At 41.2% G+C, this 23,186-nt stretch overlaps 1 protein-coding gene across 3 annotated transcripts; it reads left to right on the top strand.

The window, feature by feature from the left end:
• The first annotated feature begins 601 nt into the window (after positions 1–601).
• LOC115175865 (CDC42 small effector protein 1) lies at positions 602–19,504 on the top strand. Of its 3 annotated transcripts, none has more exons than XM_029735445.1 (6): positions 602–801; positions 10,126–10,249; positions 12,676–12,977; positions 17,252–17,356; positions 18,897–18,968; positions 19,347–19,504. In XM_029735445.1, the coding sequence occupies exons 3-5, from the start codon at positions 12,804–12,806 to the stop codon at positions 18,963–18,965; spliced, it is 348 nt and encodes a 115-aa protein (XP_029591305.1). In that variant the 5' UTR covers positions 602–801; positions 10,126–10,249; positions 12,676–12,803; the 3' UTR covers positions 18,966–18,968; positions 19,347–19,504. The 3 variants fall into 3 exon arrangements, with proteins under 3 accessions (XP_029591305.1, XP_029591304.1, XP_029591303.1); XM_029735444.1 differs by having other exon boundaries at positions 10,121–10,249; XM_029735443.1 differs by lacking the exon at positions 10,126–10,249.
• Positions 19,505–23,186: the final 3,682 nt, after the last annotated feature.

Genomic DNA, 23,186 nt, shown 5'->3' with positions numbered 1-23,186 from the left:
TTTTGTGACGTAAAATCAAATAGGCTTACTGTTTTATTAACTTCAAATCAAATAGGCCTACTGTTTTATTAACTTCAAATCAAATAGGCCTACTGTTTTATTAACTTCAAATCAAATAGTCCTACTGTTTTATTAACTTAAAATCAAATAGGCCTACTGTTTATTAACTAATTATTGTGCAGAAAACATTTTTGCAATTCTTGTACATAAAAAAACAATGTGGGTTGCTATTTAATTATGGCAAAATACAGTCATTTTTGCGAAAGTCGACCAATAATGATCAAGGCTATACCGATAATGTAATAATAATAATGTGATGTAATATAATGATAGGCTAATAAAGTTGGACAATTTACTGATAAATGTTGGGCTATATCATCATCTGATATTATGAAAAGCATAAATAGGCACATCTTGGGTCCATGTTCAGTCCAATACATACGGCGGATGTTTATTGAAAATGGGAATGGATTGAATAGTAAGAATAGGCCTAACCTGCAGTTGCCCTGTAGGTTGCAGTGTTGACCTTATGATGATACGAAGTAATTCATCTAATTTCAAAACGCAAAGTGCGTTTATGTCCATAAGGGGTGCTGTTTGACTTTACCGGCAAAAATAAGCTTTTGAACAAGTATTTTAAAACATCTGAATTTCCTGATTGAACAACTTGGAACCACACCTCAAAAACGGAGAGAAACAGCAAACGTGCGGTCGGTGCTATACGTTGGTATTTGAAAAGGCATCAAACGGATACTTTTGCTACTGGCTATCCAATTTGTTTGGGCACATTTAAGAACGGAGGTAAGATAGCTCCAAACGTATGCCGCTATTGAGAGTTTCCTCTTCATGTATGCTAGCCTAACTAATTCTGTCAATGAAAGTGAGTACGTGGGCATTGTTACTCTAACTGATTAAGGTTGTAGTTGGCCAAACCCAGAGACAATTTTGTTAATGTTGCCTAGAATCTAGATCTGCCTGCACTTTGACATTTTCGACATTGATTCATTGTTTTAAAATACCTGATTCTATCAAACTCAAGTCGTTACTATCTGAAGGTTAAATTATGCTTTCCATGGGGAAGGAAGTGTTGGTAAAGTTCATAAGAAACTTCCTCCACCGTGGAGTTTAATCGCCTAACCCAAGATCCTACCGTTACTCGATAAGGTCAAAGGACATAATGTTATTTTCAGAGGCAGACTGGCTCTGGTAGGCAAAACAGCCAAATACTCCATCTCTAAACGTGAATCGATTCTCAATTGTGATACGGTTCTAGAAACATAAAGCCTTTACTTTTTATATCACTTCAAAATAATTTAACACATTCAAAATATACACTTCCTGTACCCTGTTTTAAACGACCTTTATCACAGTTGCAACTGACAGTATTATTCAGTGACAACACGTTTCTGGCTGCCTTCTTCCATTACGCACACAGGTGTTAGGAGCATGCTAGATAGCTAATTAGCATAGGTGGTCTTCTTTAAAACGCGCTGTAACATGGAGATTTAGCTGTGTGGGAACACTAACCCCCCAAAATATATACACTCCAGTCAAAAGTTTTAGAACACCTACTCATTCAAGGGTTTTTATTTTATTTTTTTACTATTTTCTACATTGTAGAGATTCTTCAAATAGCCACCCTTTGCCTTGATGACAGCTTTGCACACTCTTGGCATTCTCTCAACCAGCTTCATGAGGTAGTCATGTATTTCAATGAACAGGTGTGGAGACATATAAGTTAATTTGTGGAATGTCCTTCCTTCTTAATGTATTAGAGCCAATCAGTTAGTTGTGTTGTGACAAGGTAGGGTTGGTATACAGAAGATAGCCCTATTTGGTAAAAGACCAAGTCCATATTATGGCAAGAACAGCTGAAATAAGCATAGAGAAATGAGTCCATGAAGGTCAGTCAATCTGTTTCTTCAAATGCAGTCGCAAAAAACATCAAGCGCTATGATGAAACTGGCTCTCATGAGGACCACCCTGAGTTACCTCTGCTGCAGAGGATAACTTCATTAGAGTTACCAGCCTCAGAAATTGCAGGCCAAATAAAGGCTTGACAGAGTTCAAGTAACAGACACATCTCAACATCAACTGTTTTTATTATTTTACTTTTATTTAACTAGGCAAGTCAGTTAAGAACAAATTCTTATTTTCAATGACAGCCTAGGAACTGTCACTGCTTTGTTCAGGGGCAGAACGACAGATTTGTACCTTGTCAGCTTGGGGATTTGAACCTTTCGGTTACTAGTCCAACGCTCTAACCACTAGGCTACCCTGCTGCCCCAGGGAGACGGTGTAATTCAGGCCTTCATGGTCGAATTGCTGCAAAGAAACCACTACTAAAGAAGAAGAGACTTGCTTGGGCCAAGAAACATGAGCAATGGACATTAGACTGGTGGAAATTTGTCCTTTGGTCTGGAGTCCAAATTGGAGACTTTTGGTTCTAACCGCTGTGTCTTTGTGAGATGTGGTGTGGGTGAACAGATGATCTCTGCATATGTTTTTTCCACCGTAAAGTATGGGGAGGAGGTGTTATGATGTGGGGGTGCTTTGCTGGTGACACTGTCTGAGTTATTTAGAATTCAAGGCACACTTAACCAACATGGCTACCACAGCATTCTGCGTCGATACGCCATCCCATCTGGTTTGCGCTTAGTGGGACTATCATTTGTTTTTCAACAAGACAATGACCCAAAACACACCCCCAGGCTGTGTAAGGGATATTTAACCAAGAAGGAGAGCGATGGAGTGCTGCATCAGATGACCTGGCCTCCACAATCCCGCAACCTCAAACAAATTAAGATGGTTTGGAATGAGTTGGACCACAGAGTGAAGGAAAAGCTGCCAACAAGTGCTTAGCATATGTTGGAACTCCTTCAAGACTGTTGGAAAAGCATTCCAGGTGAAGCTGGTTGAGAGAATGCCAAGAGTGTGCAAAGCTGTCATCAAGGCAAATGGTGACTATTTGAAGAATCTCAAATCTAAAATACATTTTGATTTTAACACTTTTTTGCTTACTACATGACTCCGTATGTTATTTAATAGTTTTGATGTCTTCACTATTATTGTACAATGTAGAAAATAGTGAAAATAAAGAAGAACCCTTGATGGAGTAGGTGTTCTAAAACTTTTGACCAATAGTGTAGTTTATTATTATTTGTCGCTGATATGAAAGATAAGGTCCTTTTTATGCTTCCAAAACCGTACCACAAACGATGCGTGGTAATGTTCAGACCGAGTGTCAGGGCTCTTAACTAAACTCCCCCATACAGAAGACGCCTTCATCCAATGACTCTTATGTGTAATGGAATGGAACGGAGTAATGATCAAGGGCTAGAGTAATTCAAGCCCTCTCTCAGCTTACATTCAATGTTCTGTTGTGTATTGTTCACTTACATTAATATTTTAAACTAGACACTGAGTATTCATTCCTTGAAAAGAAGAGTGCTTGACAAATTGCATAGCCTGTGCATGACTAGACAAAACATTTTTGGGCAGTCCCAAATTAGAGGTCTAAGCCTTAAGGAAGTCAGGCTGGCGACAGTGGCTCAAAGTCGGTTGAATGCATGGGGTAAAGTAAGCCATTGTGGTCTATTTTCAGGAGGGCATAGTTTTGGGATGAGACTGGAAATGGTCTCATGCTCCCTCAGACTATTGCTTCTCCATTATGGGAAAGCCCGTTGGTCAGTGCTGGATTTGGCTCCCCTTCAGTACTCTCTGCTCCAGCCTCAATGTTGAGTTCTTCAGCTTGATAATATTGTAGCGAACGGCAGGAAAGCGTACCAGGGTCGCTGCCGTGAAAGACAAACACCCTGCGCATCGCGCCAATAGGGTTAATCCACTTGGTGGGAATTGTAACGTGGCTCATATAGCGAGGATTGCTAGACTGGATGATCGTAAAAATCTCTTAATCAGTCCACGCATAATCCAGTTTTGTTTACTATTTCTCAGATCTCTAGTTTACCTCACTTTACATCACCCCAAATTCCAACAACTGGATTTGGAGGTTGTCTCTACTGCCGGTTTTTGCTATACTAGGAAACTATAAGTATGTGTAACATAAGGTAGCAGTAAAGTATAAAGAGTATATAAACTTTATGCAAGGCCATGAGAATTCTGTCTTTGGTTTGTTAGGGTTTTCAGTTCATGTCTGAGGTGATCCGAACAGCCAACATGCACAGCTGAGCCTGGCATATGGGGAGTGTACTTTAGCCCTGCTAGTGTGGAACTCTGTGCTGTAACCTATGACCTGTCACACACTGGGTTGATAATTTCAACAAAGATGGCAGGAAATGTCAAACTAGCTGTATTGAGTCATGGAGGTCGAGGATCCCACTGTGACATTAACTGCATTCTTTCCGGTACATTCTACTTTGTCCTTGTTGCAGATAGGAATGCTTAAAGTTCGAAGTTGCTCCTTCTTTAGAAGGACACCCTAATGTACACTGTCACATTAGCGACATAAGTAGTGGGGGTGAAGAGAGAACATTTAGCATTTTTCTGTTTTATTATAATTGATTTGAAGCTCAATGTTAAATTCAAATCTCCCTACCATCATGTCATATCTGAGCAGTACTAAAAAAGAAAAGATATATCTACATTTCATGGTGTACAAGACATCGGTCTGATTCGCGCCTGTTTGAGTGTACTAATCCATTGTGGAGGCTGTGGGGAGGGCACAGTCCATCACTCCAAGACGTGCTACTGAAATTGTATATGGTTATATTACACACAATGGCGCAACACTAATAAAAAATATAATTTTATAACAAAGGTGCTCTCTCCCAAGTTGGATAGCGGTCGCTGTCCGGTTATGAAACATCACTGCGCTGTTTAATTGGCGCCTTTTCCTAGACCATGTTGCTATGTGCATAATAGCGAAGTTACTTAGCATATTGATTTTGAGAACAATGCGGTGGAGGCAGGAGATGAGAAAACAGCCGTTGCCTTAATTGTTTAAGAAAAGCGAGCAAGAGGAAACCCCAGCTTATTTAGGTCTATAATCAACAGCCTAACTGTTAAATGTTCCTGGCTATCTATCTATTTATCTCTACAGAAATAAGACAGATCCAGCTTCTGTTGCCTGTTTGAGTGTTCAATTATTGTGGGATAAACAATTTCACAAATCTGTTTTTGATATTTGCTCTGCTGTAATATACTTTAGACTTTTATTTCTCTAGTTAGAACAGCCTCTGGTATTACTTCAAATTAATTTAGTGTTTACACTGTTCCAAATTGTCAAAATAATTATATTTATAATTATAACCCTCCTTTTTCTTCATCTCTTTTGTATTGTTGTTATTATTATGGTCATCATTATAATAAGTAATGTCATTATCATTAGTAGGCTTAGTATAGCAGCCTTGTAAAACTACCATTGAGCTGTAGGCTTAAGAGCGCATCCTGTTTAGTCTTAATACCGTAACTTACTTAGGCCTATATTTCAATACTTATATATAGGCTACAGTATCAATCCATCATTCATATTCGTTCATATCATACAGCATACGAATCATTTGTGATTTGATATGCAATCAAGCATTTTAGTTTTAAAATAAAATAACAGACCCTTGAATAATTATCGTAAACAATATATAAACTGTTCCATGTCGGCAATTGCATTCACGAATGCATGCAACTGTTTTTAGTCTTTGCTGTAGTAAAGGCTTTCCCCCCCAAAAAACATTTTAATAAGACTCTCTGGTGCGCTTATAATTTATTTAGTGTTTACATTGTTCCAAATGGTAACAAAAAATATTGTAATCTAAACAGCACCTGTTTGGCACACATAATATACACGCAGCGCTTGCTCCTTTTTCTTGATCTCCAATATTTTCCACAACCTAATACAGTAACTATGTTGGTCTATTGTACTTCAAACAATGTGTAGGCATGTTTCTTAGGATTCAAACCTCATCAAACAGCCCGAATTAATACTATTCAGCAGGATAATTTACTTTAGTGTCCTGATATTAAAATAATGTATGTCTATCATTAGGCAGTATGTATTTTTAGATATATGCCTATTGTAGTCCTAAATGTGTTTTTATTGAAGTGTCACCATCTTTACTTCAAAAATAAGTACAAATACAAACAACATTAAGATGCATATTTATTTGACAGAGGGAATGAACTGTCCATTGATCAGCACAGCAATTGATAAAACAGGACTAGGTTTGCAAAACAAGTGGTTTTGAGCCTAAATCAATATTACACAGATTAGCTAATGGTTACAGAAATCAGGAATGCAGATAGTCACTCAGTTCTATTCGCCTCTCTATGTCCAACACACCACCTCTTGTTATGTTGCACACGTTTTGACCGTAAATGGATGGGATTATGAAATCTATATTTTTCTCAGTGACATGTATTGCTTAAATAAATGACCATTTAAATGGCAAATAACAGGCACGTACCACATACATTACTACAAGACAAAACAGCTCACTCACTCAATCAAGCCAGATGGTCTTGTAAGTATAGAAGCAAAGCTTGCTTTCATATAATCAAATAAATAAATAAAAACTTGAAAAAGTAGAGGAAGAATCCAATACTTTATCTTGTATGCAGTACAAATCACATTATTGTGGGAGCACCTCCTCTAAGAGTATGAAGTAGGCTGTTTTGAGAAGGTTTAAATCCTAAGCAACTTGCCTACACATTGTTTGAATTACAATATATCAGCATATCTACTGTTGTAAGTAAAAGCTGTTTGCTGGAAAACCTTGGTAGAGCATGGGTGAAGTAGGCAATGTAGTGCTCATGTGACTTACATTTTTGGCTACAGACCAATACCTACTTCTTACTTAATTTTTTGTTTTTGTTTCTAATTATATGTACATTGACCATACTTAACCTTTCATGAGGGGAGTGTCTTACTTTGGAGACCTATTTCAGTAGGCCTACTGGTAACTCATTCTGGGTGGACAGAACACTATGTGAACTCCTGGTATGGACTAATGGTTCTCTCCCCATTCATTTGAAATTGAAACATATTTGCACACTACACAACAGGTGATGTGGACAATGGACACATCAACACTAGACCTCTTTCAGACCTGAAAACATCTAACTTGATTTTGAATAGACCTATCATCACCTACTATATCAATTTAGGCCTACCTGCTTTTAATTTAGTGCCAGGCAGGCATCACTACACAGATGCATTTCGATTAGAAAAAAATATATATATTTTTCTTTTAAAGCAACCGTGCCAAAGACCTCAGCGTTCCAAAGCAAATATAAACACCTGAACCATCCGTCTAATCGTGGATGGCAGTGCACTGGATTCCGTGAAAGAGCCATGTTGTTCTTAAGCCGTTGCTTGAAAACTGACGTCGGACAATTTTTAAAGGTGCCGTTAACCAGTTGGAAAGTTTTAACCAGACCCCATGAAAAGGCCTCATTGTAATTCCTCCGTCAAAGACCACTCCCCTCCTTTTCCACTTCTCTTGACAGTGAGCCACTGACCGACATCCAAGATTTGACCCAGTTGGTAGGTAGGTAGCTGGCAGGACTATTTCATTTGCAAACGTTTATTTTATAGGGGTGTAGCTATTGAGCATGTCGTCTGTTTGTGACCATTAAAGGGGCAATCTGGAGTTGCTACATACACTACCGTTCAAAAGTTTGGGGTCACTTAGAAATGTCCTTGTTTTTGAAAGAAAAGCACTTTTGTCCATTTTTAAAATAACATCAAATTTATCAGAAATACAGTGTAGACTGTTAATGTTGTAAATGATTATTTTAGCTAGAAACGGCAGAATTGTCATGGAATATCTACATAGGCGTACAGAGGCCCATTATCAGCAACCGTCACTCTTGTGTTCCAATAGCATGTTGGGTTAGCTAATCCAAGTTTATCATTTTAAAAGGCTAATTAATCATTAGAAAACCCTTTTGCAATTGTTAGCACAGCTGAAAACTGCTGTGATGATTAAAGAAGTAATAAAAGTGGCCTTCTTTAGACTAGTTGAGTATCTGGAGCATCAGCATTTGGGGGTTCAATTACAGGCTCAAAATGGCCAGAAACAAAACTTTCTTCTGAAACTCGTTTGTCTATTCTGGTTCTGAGAAATGAAGGCTATTCCATGCGATAAACTGAAGACCTTGTACAACGCTGTGTACTACTCCCTTCACAGAGCAGCGCAAACTGTCTCCAACCAGAATAGAAAGAGTGGTAGGCCCCGGTGCACAACTGAGCAAGAGGACAAGTAAATTAGTATCTAGTTTGAGAAACAGACGCCTCTTGAGTCCTCAACTGGCAGCTTCATTAAATAGTACCCGCAAACCACCAGTCTCAACGTCAACAGTGAAGAGGCGACTCCGGGATGCTGGCCTTCTAGTTGCTCTGTCCAGTGTCGGTGTTATTTTGCCCATCTTCATCTTTTTTTCTGTGTAGTAACAACACCTGTTGTTACTACACTGAACACATATAAACGCAACATGTAAAGTGTTGGTCCCATGTTTTATGAGCTGGAAGAAAAGATCCCAGCAATTATTTATCTTAAAAGTTGTGCACAAATTTGTTTACATCCCTGTTAGTGAGCATTTCTCATTTGCCAAGATAATCCATCCACCTGACATGTGTGGCATATCAAGTAACTGATTGATTAAACGGCATGATCATTACACAGGTGCACTTTGTGCTGGGGACATTAAAACGACACTCTAAAATGTGCGGTTTTGTCACACAACACAATGCCACAGATGTCTTGAGGGAAGGTGCAATTGGCATGCTGACTGCAGGAATGTCCACCAGAGCTGTTACTGGAGAATGTAATGTTAATCTCTACCATAAGCTGCCTCAATGTCATTTTCAAGAATTTGGCAGTATGTCCATCTGCCCTCACCACCGCAGACCATATGTAACCACGCCAGCCCAGGACCTCCACATCCGGCTTCTTCACCTGCGGGATCGTCTGAGACCAGCCACCTGGACAGCTGAAGAAATACTCCTAAATTTCAGTCTGTAATAAAGCCCTTTTGTGGGGACAAACTCATTCTGATTGGCTGGGCCTGCCTCCCAAGTGGGTGGCCCTATGCTCTCCCAGGCCCACCCATGGCTGTGCCTCTGCCCAGTCATGTGACATTCATAGATTAGGACCTAATGAATCTGTTTCAATTGACTGATTTACTCATATGAACTGTAACTCAGTAAAATCGTGGAAATTGTTGCATGTTGCCTTTTTTAATATTTTTGTTCAGTATAACTAGCATAGCCATGTCAGCTAACGACTGCTGTTTGAACACACCCATCCGATTTGGTCACTTGTAACTTGCTGTTTTTATTTAACTGTTTGGACAGTCAGTATTCCAAAACTGATTTGAGCATTAAGGCTTGCAGTTTGAACAAGGCTTTAGATATCGTTGAACGAGTTGCGGTTCGAGGGTCACAACCAGTGTATGAAACCCTACAGTACCTTTGCCAGCTCACATGTAGCGCTATTAGAGTTGGATCTATTCATTGGTTATCGCATCGTTAGGTTACTCTACTAGCCTTGGTGTGTGTTGTGAGCTGGTCTTTAGTCAGGGTTCAACATCCTTTTTCATCAGTATCTCTTGTCTGTTGTATTGTTTCTCAATTAACTAAATCCCAGCAAGTTATAGCAGGATCTCTTTTGAATACAGACTGAGGGTAGCCGTTGATGTGTTTATATAAATCTGCTGTTCATTCTGACTATTTGGGAGAGGGGGGCTGTAATGAAATGTGTTTAGCCACATATATCTCACAGGGGGATTATGTTGGCAGGTCTGAGGAATTTTTAGCCACGTCAGTGTTGTTTGCAGGAAGTAGCATCACTGTCAGTCTACCCATGGAGAAATGAAATGAACACACCCATACTGAGAATAGCGGTTATGCTAACTGCCTTAGAAAGGTCAGGTTGTTGACTTGTCTGAAAACGCATTTTCTTGAAGGCAATAATTTAATCAATTTCCCCCTTCACGAGAGAAACTAGGTTAGGTGAGAACTTTGAAAATGGGATTCATGATGCATCACATGCTACTGTAGCTATATTGTGGTGTTTGTCATGTCACGCTTAGTGTCATTTAATGAGGTTAGTCTCACAGTGCTTCTTTTGTCATCCTTCTTGTTTTGTCTTTTCTGCCTGTTCAGCACAGATAACAGGGAAGCCTCGGCTGCGCTGAGGATCATGTTAATGTAGACTGACACGGAGTCCAGTGAGTGAGGGCAGGAGGATTCCATCGTGTGTTTTGTACAGAGTTGACTTTGAAATCCACTAAGGTAATACACTCTCAGACAACCTCAGTTTTCACTGTACTTTGAGTTCTCACTCTGTCAATACAAAGACACACGTGCGTTCGTAGAAGGTCGGCCGCTGGATGGTTTTGGTACAAAGAGGCATTGTCTCAAGGGATCCTGGCAGGGTTAAGAACTATTTTAAACTGTCAACCATTTATACATTTTGTATGGTCTGAAAAACCACCTTGGCCATTTGTAATGATAAGAAGGCAAGAAGTTGGGTGGGGGGAAATAATCCCTTCTGGGGACCCAGAAGGATTCTTCCCAGTTCCCACATGGTTGGCAGTGGTAGTTGAACAAATAAACGGCTCCAGACTTAGAAGACATCTACAATTGGCACCATCTTATCAAGGTCTCTCCAGCACTTTAACAGATGAGTCTCCAGTAGTACAGTACTGTAATTCAACAGAACTGGACTGCTTCTGAAGAGGTTAGGCTGCTCCTCATTGCTCTTCGGGGGAAACCTCAAATTAGAACGAGATGGGCCCCAGATCTCTGGAGAGCCGATTTTTATTTATACAAGATGATGAGCATGCCGTCAGAGACCAGATGAGCCCAAAGCGGGAGTTTCCGTTAATCCTTACCTCACGGGACAAGTATTTCAACTGCACTGAGTTTGTCCCCCCCACCCCCCTTCCTCTGTTCTTGTCGTGCTGTGAATCATGGGAAGCTTGGTCATGAGGTTACTCTCCTTTAAATAGTGTGCCACAGGAGATATTCTGAGCCCCAGCTCTGTCCTACAGACAGTTCACAGTTCTAGCCCTCCTTCCGAGTACGGTGTTCTCACACCGGGGGAAAACGGTAAGAGGTCGACGCAGAGAGGTTCGACCCAGACTTTGCCTGTCTGAACCCCACAGAGCAAGGATGGCTCAACTAGTGTCTACTCTACAGACGCCTGTGTCCTGTTTGACTTGTACCAGCCTGAAGGGCCTTGGTGATATAATGATGGGCCAGTGTTTTTGGCACTGCCTGCCTTGCCATCCATCCACGCACCTTATATCATCATAAGTGTGTGTGCAGACTTCCACCTCATCCCATGGGGGTTGAACTTCTCCACATCCACTGACACCCATCTTCTACAACCCCGATGCTTTTACTGTACACCAGGATGCTAGCTTTCTGACTGCCCTGCCCTGATGACTGTTAACCAAATAGACTTTTTAGTAAGTGAACTATACAGTGAGCGGCCAGTTGACTCGAAGTGGTGTCAGGCTAGTAGCTTACCTGTTAAAACCACGGTGGTGCCCATATGCCAGCAATGTGCTTGTGCTATCAAGCAACCCAGACTGTGTGTGGTGCTTTAGTTTTAATCTTACTTTGCCCCACCCAAATGTTTTCCAGAACAATGTGCTAATTTTAATGTCTGAAGGGGGTTATTTCTACAGTATTTTTGTGTCGGGTTTGAGAGAGTATAGGCGTGCGTGTGTGTGTGTGTGTGTGTGTGTGTGAGAGAGCGAGAGCGAGAGACTCCACCACACACATTCCTTAACAGTTTCCTCCCTGTCTCACACAGCCTCTGGGCATGATAAAACAGAGCTGGAAGAGAGCCATGTCATTATGAAAAATGTAATCAAACGATCGGCAGCGGGCCCAAAGGAAACTGAAGTCCAAACCCAGTGGTGGAAAACAACCTGTAGAAGCAGAATCGTCAGAGCAGGCGGTAACCAAGTTACCACTACTCTCAAAAAAAAAAGCTGCAGCTCTAATTTGGCTTAACGGATCGTCAGTGACAATCTTAAACATAGCAATAAACGACGACACTAAGTAGTATAAACCAACTTTATGAAGTGTAATGGTCTTGGCAGAACTTTCTTTCACACTGCAGAGGGAATTTAAATGGCTTCAGAGATGGACCTCCGGTGTGTTGTTTTGGCTTTTTCATGGGACGAGACAGGAACAACCTAGAGGCAAATGGAGGATGCTTAGGTCCTTACAAGGGCAATTGGTCCTTACTGTTTGCAGATGTTTTCCTCCCTTGGAATGTCTTTCCCATGTCTAATGTGCTTGTCACTTGTTTGTGACGCAATATGTTAGACATGTTATACCTGTTTGTGTTGCCTTCGGTTGGAACCTGGAACCCCCCCCCCCACTGTGTTCTGTGGTCAGACCACACACTTGAATCTTTGCCCCGTCGTCCAGGTCTATGTGACTCAATGCGTCATCAGCACAATTCATCCCTTTGAATAGGAAGAAGACTTACTCACAAAGAATTGCATTATTTTAAAATGGTGCAAGCAAAACACTGTTCAAGACAAGACGCTGGTTTGGGCAGAATCAAGTAAAAAGTATGCCGGTACGGCGCTACCTTAGTAGGTTTTCAGTGATATGTTGCATCCAAATAAAATTAACTAGTAGGACTATATTCACATTACATTGGCTATTATTTTAATAAACTCCTGTCTCAACAGATTAAACCCTAAGCACTTTAATCTGACTGGATACCCGAAGAAGGATTAAGACACCGGGAGGCTTGAGAGAATCAGGACCTGATATTTGCAGGTGCTGGGTTTGGGGATTGACCAACTTTGGCTATCTGATGCAAGGGATCTGGATGCACCAGGACTATCCCAAGATTGAGCGTCACAGGGGCTACCTGTCTTCACCAGCCTGCAAGGCGGCGACAGAGAGCAGGGCGCTGAACCGGCGGAGCCCAGGAATGAGCGAGTTCTGGCACAAGATGGGCTGCTGCGTGGTGGCCAAACCCCCACCGGTGAGTCTGGGCCAGCTGCGTCTTATTCACTCATGTAGAGTTTTATATAAAACGTTCTCTATGTCAGGTTTCACAAAATTCCCCATCTAATAGTTGTATTAGACTAGAATAGAGACTAGTAATAGACTATGGACTATACTCCACAAGCATGCTCTATATTAGACCCTAACTGCTTCTATTCAACCCTCTCATGCCACAATATGTTTCAGAGGTTGTGGAGGTCCCTGGCAAGTCTTGCAAGTATAGTAACCGAAGGCAAGGTTTGGGCATCCCAGGCAGCCAAGCAAGCTTACTCTGACCACACTATAACTTGAAAACAAATATTTTTGGAGTCCTAAATGCATGCTTAGAACAGCCTAAAGTGAACCACTGCCCGAAAGACCTCTTTACCCATTAGATTTCACGCCAAGATGTTATGGGGGACCCTTTTTTAAATGCATCCAAGTCCAATAAATCTGTTGGCAAAGGCTGATGTATTTATGGTGTTTTTCAGACTCCATCTGCAATCACTTACCGGCTGATGTCTTTAAACGGGTGACGTTTTATAGCTTGCAGTTCAGTGGCATCCACATCATGACCGATATCTTGAAAGAGTGCCATCTTTGATTTATTGCACACTCACTATACTTAGGGTGAATTACAGCCATTTAAAATTCACTGACCATCTGACCCATAGCACATGTTCAACAAAGAGATGTTGCCTGTGCATTTGGAAAGTATTCAGACCCCTTGACTTTTTCCACATTTTCTTATGTTACAGCCTTATTCTAAAATGGATTAAATAGTTTCCCCCCCCTCAATCTACACACAATACCCAATAATGAAAAAGCAAATGTATATTAAAAAAAAAGATTAAGTTTACATTTTAAATATTCAGACCCTTTACTCAGTACTTTGTTGAAGCAACTTTGGCAGCGACTGCAGTCTCGAGTTTTCTCGAACACCTGTGTTTGGTGAGTTTCTCTCCCTTTCACCTGTGTTTGGGGAGTTTCTCTCAAGCTCTTTCAGGTTGGATGTGGAGCGTCGCTGCACAGCTATTTTCAGGTCTCTCCTGAGATGTTCAAGTCCGGGCTCTGGCTGGGCCACTCAAGGACAATCATAGACTTGGACCGAAGCCACTCCTGCGATGTCTTGGCTGTGTGCTTAGGGTTGTTGTCCTGTTGGAAGGTGAACCTTCGGTCCAGAGCGCTCTTCATCAAGGAACCCTCTTTCCCTTGATCTTGACTAGTCTCCCAGTCCCTCCGCTTGAAAACATCCACACATCATGATTCTGCCACCACCATGCTTCACCGTAGAGATGGTGCCAGGTTTCCTCCAGATGTGATGCTCTGCATTCAGGCCAAGAAGTTCAGTCTTGGTTTCATCAGACCAGGGAATCTTGTTTCTCATGGTCTGAGAGTCCTTTAGGTGCGTTTTTGCAAACTCCAAGCAAGCTCTTGTGCCTTTTACTGAGGAGTGGCTTCTGTCTGGCCACTTTACCATAAAGGCCTGATTGTTAGAGTGCTGCAGAGATGGTTGTCCTTCTAGAAGGTTCTCCACAGAGGAACTCTGGAGCTCTGTCAGTGACCATCTGATCAAGGCCCTTCTCCCCCGATTGCTCAGTTTGGCCGGGCGGCCAGCTCTAAGAGGATTCTTGGTGGTTCCAAACTTCTTCCATTTAAGAATGATGGAGGCTGCTATATTCTTGGGGACCTTCAATGCTGCAGACATGTTTTGGTACCCTTTCCCAGATCTGTGCCTCGACACAATCCTGTCTCGGAGTTCTACAGACAATTCCTTTGACCTCATGGCTTGGTCTTTGCTCTGACATGCACTGTCAACTGTAGGACCTCACAAGTGTGTGCCTTTCCAAATCCTGTCCAATCAATTACATTTACAACAGGTGGACTCCAATCAAGTTGTAGAAACATCTCAAGGATGATCAATTGAAACCGGATGCACCTGAGCTCAATTTCGAGTCTCATAGCAAAGGGTCTGAATACTTATGTAAATAAGGTATTTCTGTTTTTTTTGTTTTTGCCAACATTTCAAAAACCTGTTTTCGCTTCGTCATTATGGGGAATTGTGTGTAGGTTGATGAGGATTTGTTTTTTTTATTTAATCCATTTTAGTATAAGGCTGTAACGTAACAAAATGTGGAAAAAGTCAAGGGGTCTGAATACTTTCCGAATGCACTGTATCTATTGACCATGCATAGTTCTGTGTCCATCAGTAATGTAGGCATCATATGGGGACGCACTCTATAGATAAGCATGTCCTTACTATCTTACATTCTTGTCTGATGTGGAGACCTTAACAATTGTATTGATCTGTCCAGGGAAGTATAATGCCTGGACTTATAGTAGCTTGATGTTGTTTCAAAGCAAAACATTTTATGGAATCCTAGCGAGCATTATAGGGGTGAATAGAGGTCCTATTGATGACACAAAATATCAGTGTGTCACCGGAAAGTGGAAGAACTTCCCTTTTGCTCTCCAGAAGCGACCGCTGACCCTTGACCTCCTCAGGGCGGTACCCTTCCTGACCCTCACTCTTTCCTGGCCCAGGTTTTGCAGAGAGAGTTGCGTAATGGCGGGTTGTGTCCGTCCGTTCCCACTCACCAACAATGAAACCCGGCGGCTCAGGAGAGAGGATGCGGTCTGGGCCTCTGTCCCATGGGAGGGCATTTTCCCTCTCTCCTTCCTCTTTATTTTTAGGGCCTGTGTTTGTTCTATTGTGGGGGGAGGACAATACAGAGACATCGCTTTCAATAAACACAGGCAAGGATTTAAATGTAACTGTCTCGAAAGGGTAGGGGCTTGTGTGGCGTGTTAATTTTGGAAGAAGACTATTTTTACTGATGTTCTCATGAGATGTTGGGGGTATGCCTAACTTCTTATATTTAAGTCATGTAATTGCTACCCACTTTTCTAGGCATAGCCTATGCCAAAGGGCTACTGACACCAAATGGTTGCTATACACAACATATACTGAAGGCGTCCCCTAAAATAAGTTGCTAAGCGACTTTCTCTTTTGCAGCACACACAGCTGACCAATTAGCTAGACCTTCCATCAGTCAGCCACGGGATGGCATTCCTCCCAATTAAGCGACATTATAGTCCAGGGATTATTTCTGAGTTTGGTATGACTCATGGCCTGCATGGCTGCAACTTCAGAGTGGATGCCAACCAGCTGGGTATTTGCTTAGGTTGGGTATGCCTTTTAATGTTGCCGTATTGATACTCAGAAGTCGATATACACAGATGTTCCTACTTGATTTATTAACAAAGAATGTCAAAAGTGTAAAGATTTACCTTATGCGGCCTTAGATTTGATCACATATGTTCATTGATTACAATTCCTGGCATCTTACATTTCTGCTGACGCAATTTGGTAGCAAAATATGCTTGCTAAAATGGTCATAAGGCTGTCTTTATGAGTCTGTGGGAATGACCTGGTTTTCCTCTGCAATGACGATGTAGCAACAAGAATGGGTGGGTAAAATGCCTGATTCATTGGGTATGTATGCATGCGCCAACAGATCCTCAGAATTCAAGATGACGTCAAGAAGAAAAGTCACCCACGCACACAGTGGTCTACCTTGTTTTAGTTACATCGCTAGCTCATAGAATACTGTATGACCGGGTTTAACCTTTGGTCAGCAGCATGTTTTTGTTTCTTTTGATGTAAACATCGGTCAAAGTTGCTTATGTAACACTTAAAATAGCCAAAGGTTGCTGGTCAATGGATATGGCATCTGCCAGTCTGCATCAGGAGACGATAAACTAATAATATAGTGGAACATTTTAAAAAGCTTTTATTTTTTTATGGCTTACGCATCGCAAGAAGATTTATTTAATTTATTCTTGTTATACATAAGCCACATTATTTTTGTAATTTAAAAAAAAATGGCTTTTTAATTTTCCCACTAGATGATTACTTCTGGATGTTTTTTCTCAGAGGCTTTTTCGACATGGTTTACTATCCAGCATAAACTTCTGTTTGTTCTATAGTATTTCATCCCATGAGCAAAAACCACCACCTCATGGTATACATATATAACCAAATAAGCGTTCCTCTCCTGTGTCTCTAATAGTACAAGCTTCTTATTTGGAGACAGAAAAATGGTAGATCGTTGTTCGGTTAAGTGCATGTTTATGTTGTAATTTCAGAGCATCTTCTGAATGAAAATCACATTTTGGTTGCACAGCCACTGTCCAATGCAGTTGTCTAGCCATATTTGAATTACTATAGGTCACTGGCCACTGACCTCCTGCATTTTGCATTTGTTTCAGAAGAAGAGGAGGAGGAAGATTGACCGCAGCATGATCGGAGAGCCCACGAACTTTATGCACCTCACACACATTGGCTCTGGGGAGATGGCAGAAGGTTTGCCGCCGGTATGTATAAGGTTTCGGCTACTTTAATGAAAACATATTTCCACATTTCGTAATCATTGTTTAGAAGAATGATGCGTCAGTCAGTAATCATGACAGATCAAGCTCTTAACAATTGCCGTTGGGCTGCTCATAGTGAATACTTCTGTTATTTGTTCTTTGCTTTACACTTAAATTGCATGTCAAATTAGTTTAATTTGCACCTGAACTGTTATTTCAACACTTGGATCAAGTCTTGTCTGCAGCAAAATTGTATCATTGAGTGAAATGGAGGATATTGCGTATAACATATCATTGCAACATGGTATAATCCACGTAACTGGTATCGTCCAGAGGTTTTCTTTGGACAAAAATTAATACAAAAACACTAACGAAGCTTTGATACATTAACTGCTACACTAGTCCCACCTCCTTTCGTTGGCTAATAGACATTCAGTTAACTGGCCCATCGCCAGCCAGCCAGCCACCTGCAGCCCACTTTTGAACAAGGCTCAGCCTGTGCAAGAGGCGGAAGTGTTCCTACCACTTCATGCCATGATGTTCCCTAGGTTCTATTGCTCAGTCCCTCCTCCCTCCCTGGGAGGGATTCCAGAGGGCACACAGAGAAGGGACAGTGACAGGGGACACAGCTGGAAGGCCTTGGCTGCTAAATGAAAGGCCCCCTCTGTGTCCCACGACACTGGTAAATGATTCCCCCAATCGTCTAGCACAGGAACCCAAAACGAGCTACTTCCTGTGCCTGGATGAAATGGAACTCCTGACATCCCGCTGAAAATCAAATCAACTCACCAGTGACCAAGTCTTGTTTGCTTAACATTGACGACCTTTAAACGCATTAATGAGCTTTTAATGCCGAATGAGAGACATGTATGTGTTTTGTGTTTGCACTAAGCCGGCGGCTCCATTGCAAACAATGACAAAACCCTGATAATAATACAAGGCCCATTTTAATTGGAGTCAATGCACTGGAGCAATGCAAACAGGCGTGGTAGACAAACACTGCTGCCTTTTTGTTTAAGCTGGGCTAAAGTGCGTTTGGGTGTACCTTTTTTCCCCTGCTGCCTATATCTTATTGTGCAGAATGATTACATAACGCCATTACGAAACATCTGTGTAATCTTGACACGGCCTCACCTTCTGTGCCGTCAGTGTTCCCACTGCAGGTTTGTTTTAAGGTCTAATGTTGCAAAGTTAGTTTGTATTTACACATGGACACCTCTAGTTTATCCATCAACTATTTACTTCCGCTAGGAATTGTGGGGCTACAGTGTGTTCCCATTCGGGATATGAAATATCAACATATCACACCGTTGTGAGGGAAGGGCACTTACTTAACGACCACAGTGTTGTCACAGTATCATGCAGGTGCTGTCAACCAACGCTTTAATAGCACTTTTGTGACACGACTGACTACATGTCAGATAATACCAGAAAGCAGGTCAGATTGTCAGTATCCCCGATTTCTTGCTGGCTGATACTCCACTGTATTTTACATAATTCTACCAGGGAGTGATGTTTGTGTGACTGTTTGTCCCCTCTGCAGTCAGGGTCAGTCCAAGAACAGATGAGGTCCAAAGGACCCAGCACCAATGGCAGAAGCAGCCTCTTATAGCCAGTAAGTACCATCTATATACTCCAGTACACACACTTGTGCGCACACACTCACTCTGGATTATACTTAAGGGTTAAATAAATGAAGAAATTCTGGGGAAAGTTTGGAAAGTCCAGCTGAAAGTTTAGTTTATTTTAGATGGGGGAATTGTTTGTTAAGCAATGTGAAAGCCATCCATTCACTATCTTTTGTACTTCCCCAAAAGTTGACAATGAACTTAGCCTAAGTTCTAGGAAAACGTTTTTTAAACACTTAACTACATACTCTGTGGATTTAAAATTTGTAAAAATAAATTGTATCTGATATTATTAAGCAAGGTTAAACTTTTTTTATTCAGAAACTGCTGCTGTCCAATGACATGAGGTTTTGTTGTGGTTTCAGACATGTGGACCAATCCAGAGACTCCATGTGTGCTCCTCATTTCCCCCTTCCTCGGACCCAGCCTCAAGCCAACCTGCATGGACCAACTCTGCGTATTGCACTTAGGCCCACAATGACCACTGCAAAATGGCAGAATAAAAAAAATCTAAAACAATGAATTTATTTCCCAGAATCCCTTTCAGCCCTCATCACCAGTTTGAAATGGAACATGACTCCTGCCATGAAGAGGGAAAGTACCCTGGATTCTCACTCAGCAATGGGGACTGGATGGGATTATTTGTGGGCTTTTAGGTTGCTTTGATAAAACATAGGAGGTATCAGCTACTGGCGGATACGGATTTTCACATTTTTGTCTCGGTCTCAAGCAAGGGATTGTCCGACCATTCCATATTTCTCTAACAAGACCGTCTCACAAGTGTGATACTGCTCCTGTAATAACACAAACAAACAGGTCTTCTTTATTCTTGACTCGGAAGTGGTGCGTTTGCCCTTTAAAAGTGTTGTGCCTTTAACGATTATGATGCCTTATAAGTAGTGCATGGTGGAAATTGAGCCCATCTGTTTCCTGACAAGCACGCATTTTTCATATGTATTGCTAAAGTGCAGTGGCCAAATTGTTATTTTGGGTTTTTGAAGTGAAGTTTCTCAATTGACAAGCAGGATGTGGCATCTACCTTGGCTCCACCCACTACTTGTCTACTGTAGACATCCAGGGGTGGGAGTGGTCACTTGTAGGCCTACAGTGCTAATGTTTTGGCACTTTGCATGTTTCACATTGACAGTTCTTAGACATCATCTCACACATTCCACCATTAGTCACTGTCTTTCTTACAAACACGGCAAGTTTCTCATAAACACCCCCTCGTGTACATACTTCTACCTTAAGTGTTATTGCCAAAGTTATGCCTTTATATATTAGGTGCTTTTTTTACTACCATGCATGATTTAACACCAGCCAATCTGAACACTGGATAGCACTGGCAGGTAGCCTAGCTGTTAAGGAGTTGTGGCACTAACCGAAAGGTTGCTGGTTTGAATACCCGAGCCAACAAGGGGGGAAAAAATCTAGCGATATGCCCTTGAGCAAGGCACTTAACTCGAATTTGTTCCAGGGATGCTGTACTACTATGGCTGACCCTGTAAAAACAACACATTTCACTGCACCTATCCGGTATGTGACAAAACATTTATTTGTTTTTCATTACCTTCTGTAGTGTCCCATAGACTCACTCTCTTGGTGTTTTAAAGAAAATGTGTGTGGTGTGCATAATTCCACACTGAATGCTTTTAGAATTGACCCATCCCAAATTCTACTTTTTATTTGGGGGGGGGGGGGTAGTAGTCTTGTTGAGTAGTCCACTTCTAAGCATTTGCAAGCTGAATGTAAAATGCAGTAAATAATCTCGATCTCAATTGGCTTTATCTAAAAACTCTCAGCCAGTTGGACTGTCAGTTCAGCAGGGTTATTTCAACAACAGCTCAAATTGATCAAAAACCATGGCAACTTGGCTTTGGGTCTCCTGTTGCACAGTGTTAGTCTTAGAATTGGCCCCTGTCATTCTAAGCTGAGACATGCTCATTAGCTATTCTGAAAGGGGACCTTATGGGCTTTCTGTTTCAATGACAATCTACAATTCAGGTTAGAGGAAATGGCAGAGCCTATAATACTGCAGAGAGAAAGTGATGGCTGATTTTTGTTATATGATAAATCGAAAAATAACAGGTCACAAGTTGCCTTGCCTCATGACTGCTAAATGGACCAACTGTTGTCATATTCTATTCAGATGCTAGCCTACTACAGTTCAAACGCTTGCAGTATGAGTGAGTTTGCAAAGAAATGATTGTAATTATTTGTTTTTAATGTTTTTCAACTGCCCTTTTTTTTTATCAGCTTTGGAGCCAGATTCTTAAGTTCCTCGTTTACGTTTTGCTTCATATGCTTAAGATTTCTAATCTCAGACAGTAGAAATTCCAGGATGCAATGAACACACTTTTCAGTCTCTCTGTTAATGTTGCAGTGTTTTCCTGGGTCTCCCTCTTTGCTCTGTTTTTAATTGGTCATGTGTTACACAGTCCTCCGATGAGGACGTTGGTGTACAGATGTGTGAAAGGAGAGTAAGTGTTTCGCAAACCTTTTGAGTGTTTTCTCTGCTTCTGGCCTTTTTTTTCCCTCCTGAAAATGGACAATATTTTATGTAAGTGTTTCTGGTGTTTGTTTACTTGAAAGAGCCATTTAGTTTTGAAGGTGCACGTCCTCAAGTGTATATGACAAAGTTATTTTGTGTCTGTCACTTAAGGAATCCTGCACAGACAAATTATACCCAGTTGAACAGTTTCAATATTTTTCTGAGTTTAGGGAAATCAAACATTTTCAAGTTTGAATTAGTCTTCAGACCCAGATTGACAGCAAACATTTCTAAAGAAATCACTGTTGATAACAACTTCTGTTACATTTGCTGTGAGGAACTAGACTCAAATTGAAGTTCCCCTGTTTCAGTCTGAGCGAATCTCACTGTGCAAAGTTGCAGGAAGATACTGTTACTAGAGGTTTCATCCAGCCTCTGCACATCTCATCCTCCATCTTGTTTTTATTACAAGCAGCTGTTTCTGAGACCACAGTAATCTCAACAACCTATAATAATGCTTTTAGTCTGTGAGCAGCCCAGAGTCTAACCATGGGGCAGAGCCCAGGATAACACATTCATTACCTACTTCACTGGGGGGGGGGGGGGCATGGAAGAACTGAAGATGTGGTAGGTGTAGTACTTTGGTGTAAACAACATGTGGGAAAAGTCTGAAGCTATTGTCTTTGCAATGACTAGTGTAAACTTGACACGGCAAGGATGACTGCATAAACAAACTACTGGCTGGCCATAGTTAGCTATTTGTAATTTATCACAACAGACTAGAACTATATTTCACTTGAAAGTAAATTCGTTTGGGAATCATAAAGTATCACTTACTATTTCCAGTTTGTCCAATAAAGACGGACAAAATAGATTTAAAAATCATCGTTAAAGGTTTTTGAATGTTGAGAGCATTCTAAACTTCCAACTGAACCATCTGAGACTAAATGTAGACCGAATATACGTCACTATGTGTTCCTTTGCTCAGCATTACCCCTTTTACTATGGGCCCAATATATTGGAACCTCTTTTGCACCCAAGAAATTGAAAATTCTATTTACCCTACAATACTTTTTTCTTTTTTTTTTTTTGCCCAGTGATTTCTCTCCTGTCATCACCATGAGCTATTCAGCTTCTCTCGCCAGTCACTCTTCAAGGGGTTTCTAGAGGATATTTAAACCTTCAACAACACTCCCTCTTTCACAATGGACTCTGTTCCTATATAAAACATTGGGTATAGGCAACAGTCTCAGGCCTTGGCTGCATGCATACCACTGTACACACACACTCTCTCTCAGAGCCTGTCCTTGGCAGAGCTCAGCAAAAGCCCATCGCCTGAATGAAGGAAATCTATGGCCCATTGTGCTTCTTGATTATACTAAGGGCCGCCGGCAGATAGGATCGGGCCTGGAACAAGATAACAGCGCCTTTTTCAATGTTTTTCAGCTTGAGAAGTTGGAGCTGTTGGTTAATATGTAACATGGGGCTGTTTTTTATATCGGGCCTCCAGATAATGACTTCTGTAATGAATCTTACACAATGACTGATGGTAGTCATCAGACTACTGAGCCACTGCGGCACTTACTGTACTGCAGGTCCTGCTTCAGAGCCCAAGTAATGGAACATGCTGTATTGATGGATGAAGTTATCACAAAATTATAATGCATTAAACTAGGGATTAAAGGATCCAAAATGTATGTACATTCGTTTGACT

This window comes from Salmo trutta, chromosome 36 (genome assembly GCF_901001165.1).
Source record: "Salmo trutta chromosome 36, fSalTru1.1, whole genome shotgun sequence".
Classification (NCBI taxonomy): domain Eukaryota; kingdom Metazoa; phylum Chordata; class Actinopteri; order Salmoniformes; family Salmonidae; genus Salmo; species Salmo trutta.
Note: the sequence above shows the minus strand (reverse complement) of the source record. Positions and strands in the feature narration are given on the sequence as shown.

Bases quoted from the DNA above. Each gene is read 5' to 3' on its own strand.
- LOC115175865 (XM_029735443.1), top strand. From the start codon at position 12,804: ATGCAAGGGATCTGGATGCACCAGGACTATCCCAAGATTGAGCGTCAC. The intron at 12,978-17,251 runs GTGAGTCTGGGC...CATTTGTTTCAG, and splicing joins TGGTGGCCAAACCCCCACCG to AAGAAGAGGAGGAGGAAGAT. The intron at 17,357-18,896 runs GTATGTATAAGG...TCCCCTCTGCAG, and splicing joins TGGCAGAAGGTTTGCCGCCG to TCAGGGTCAGTCCAAGAACA.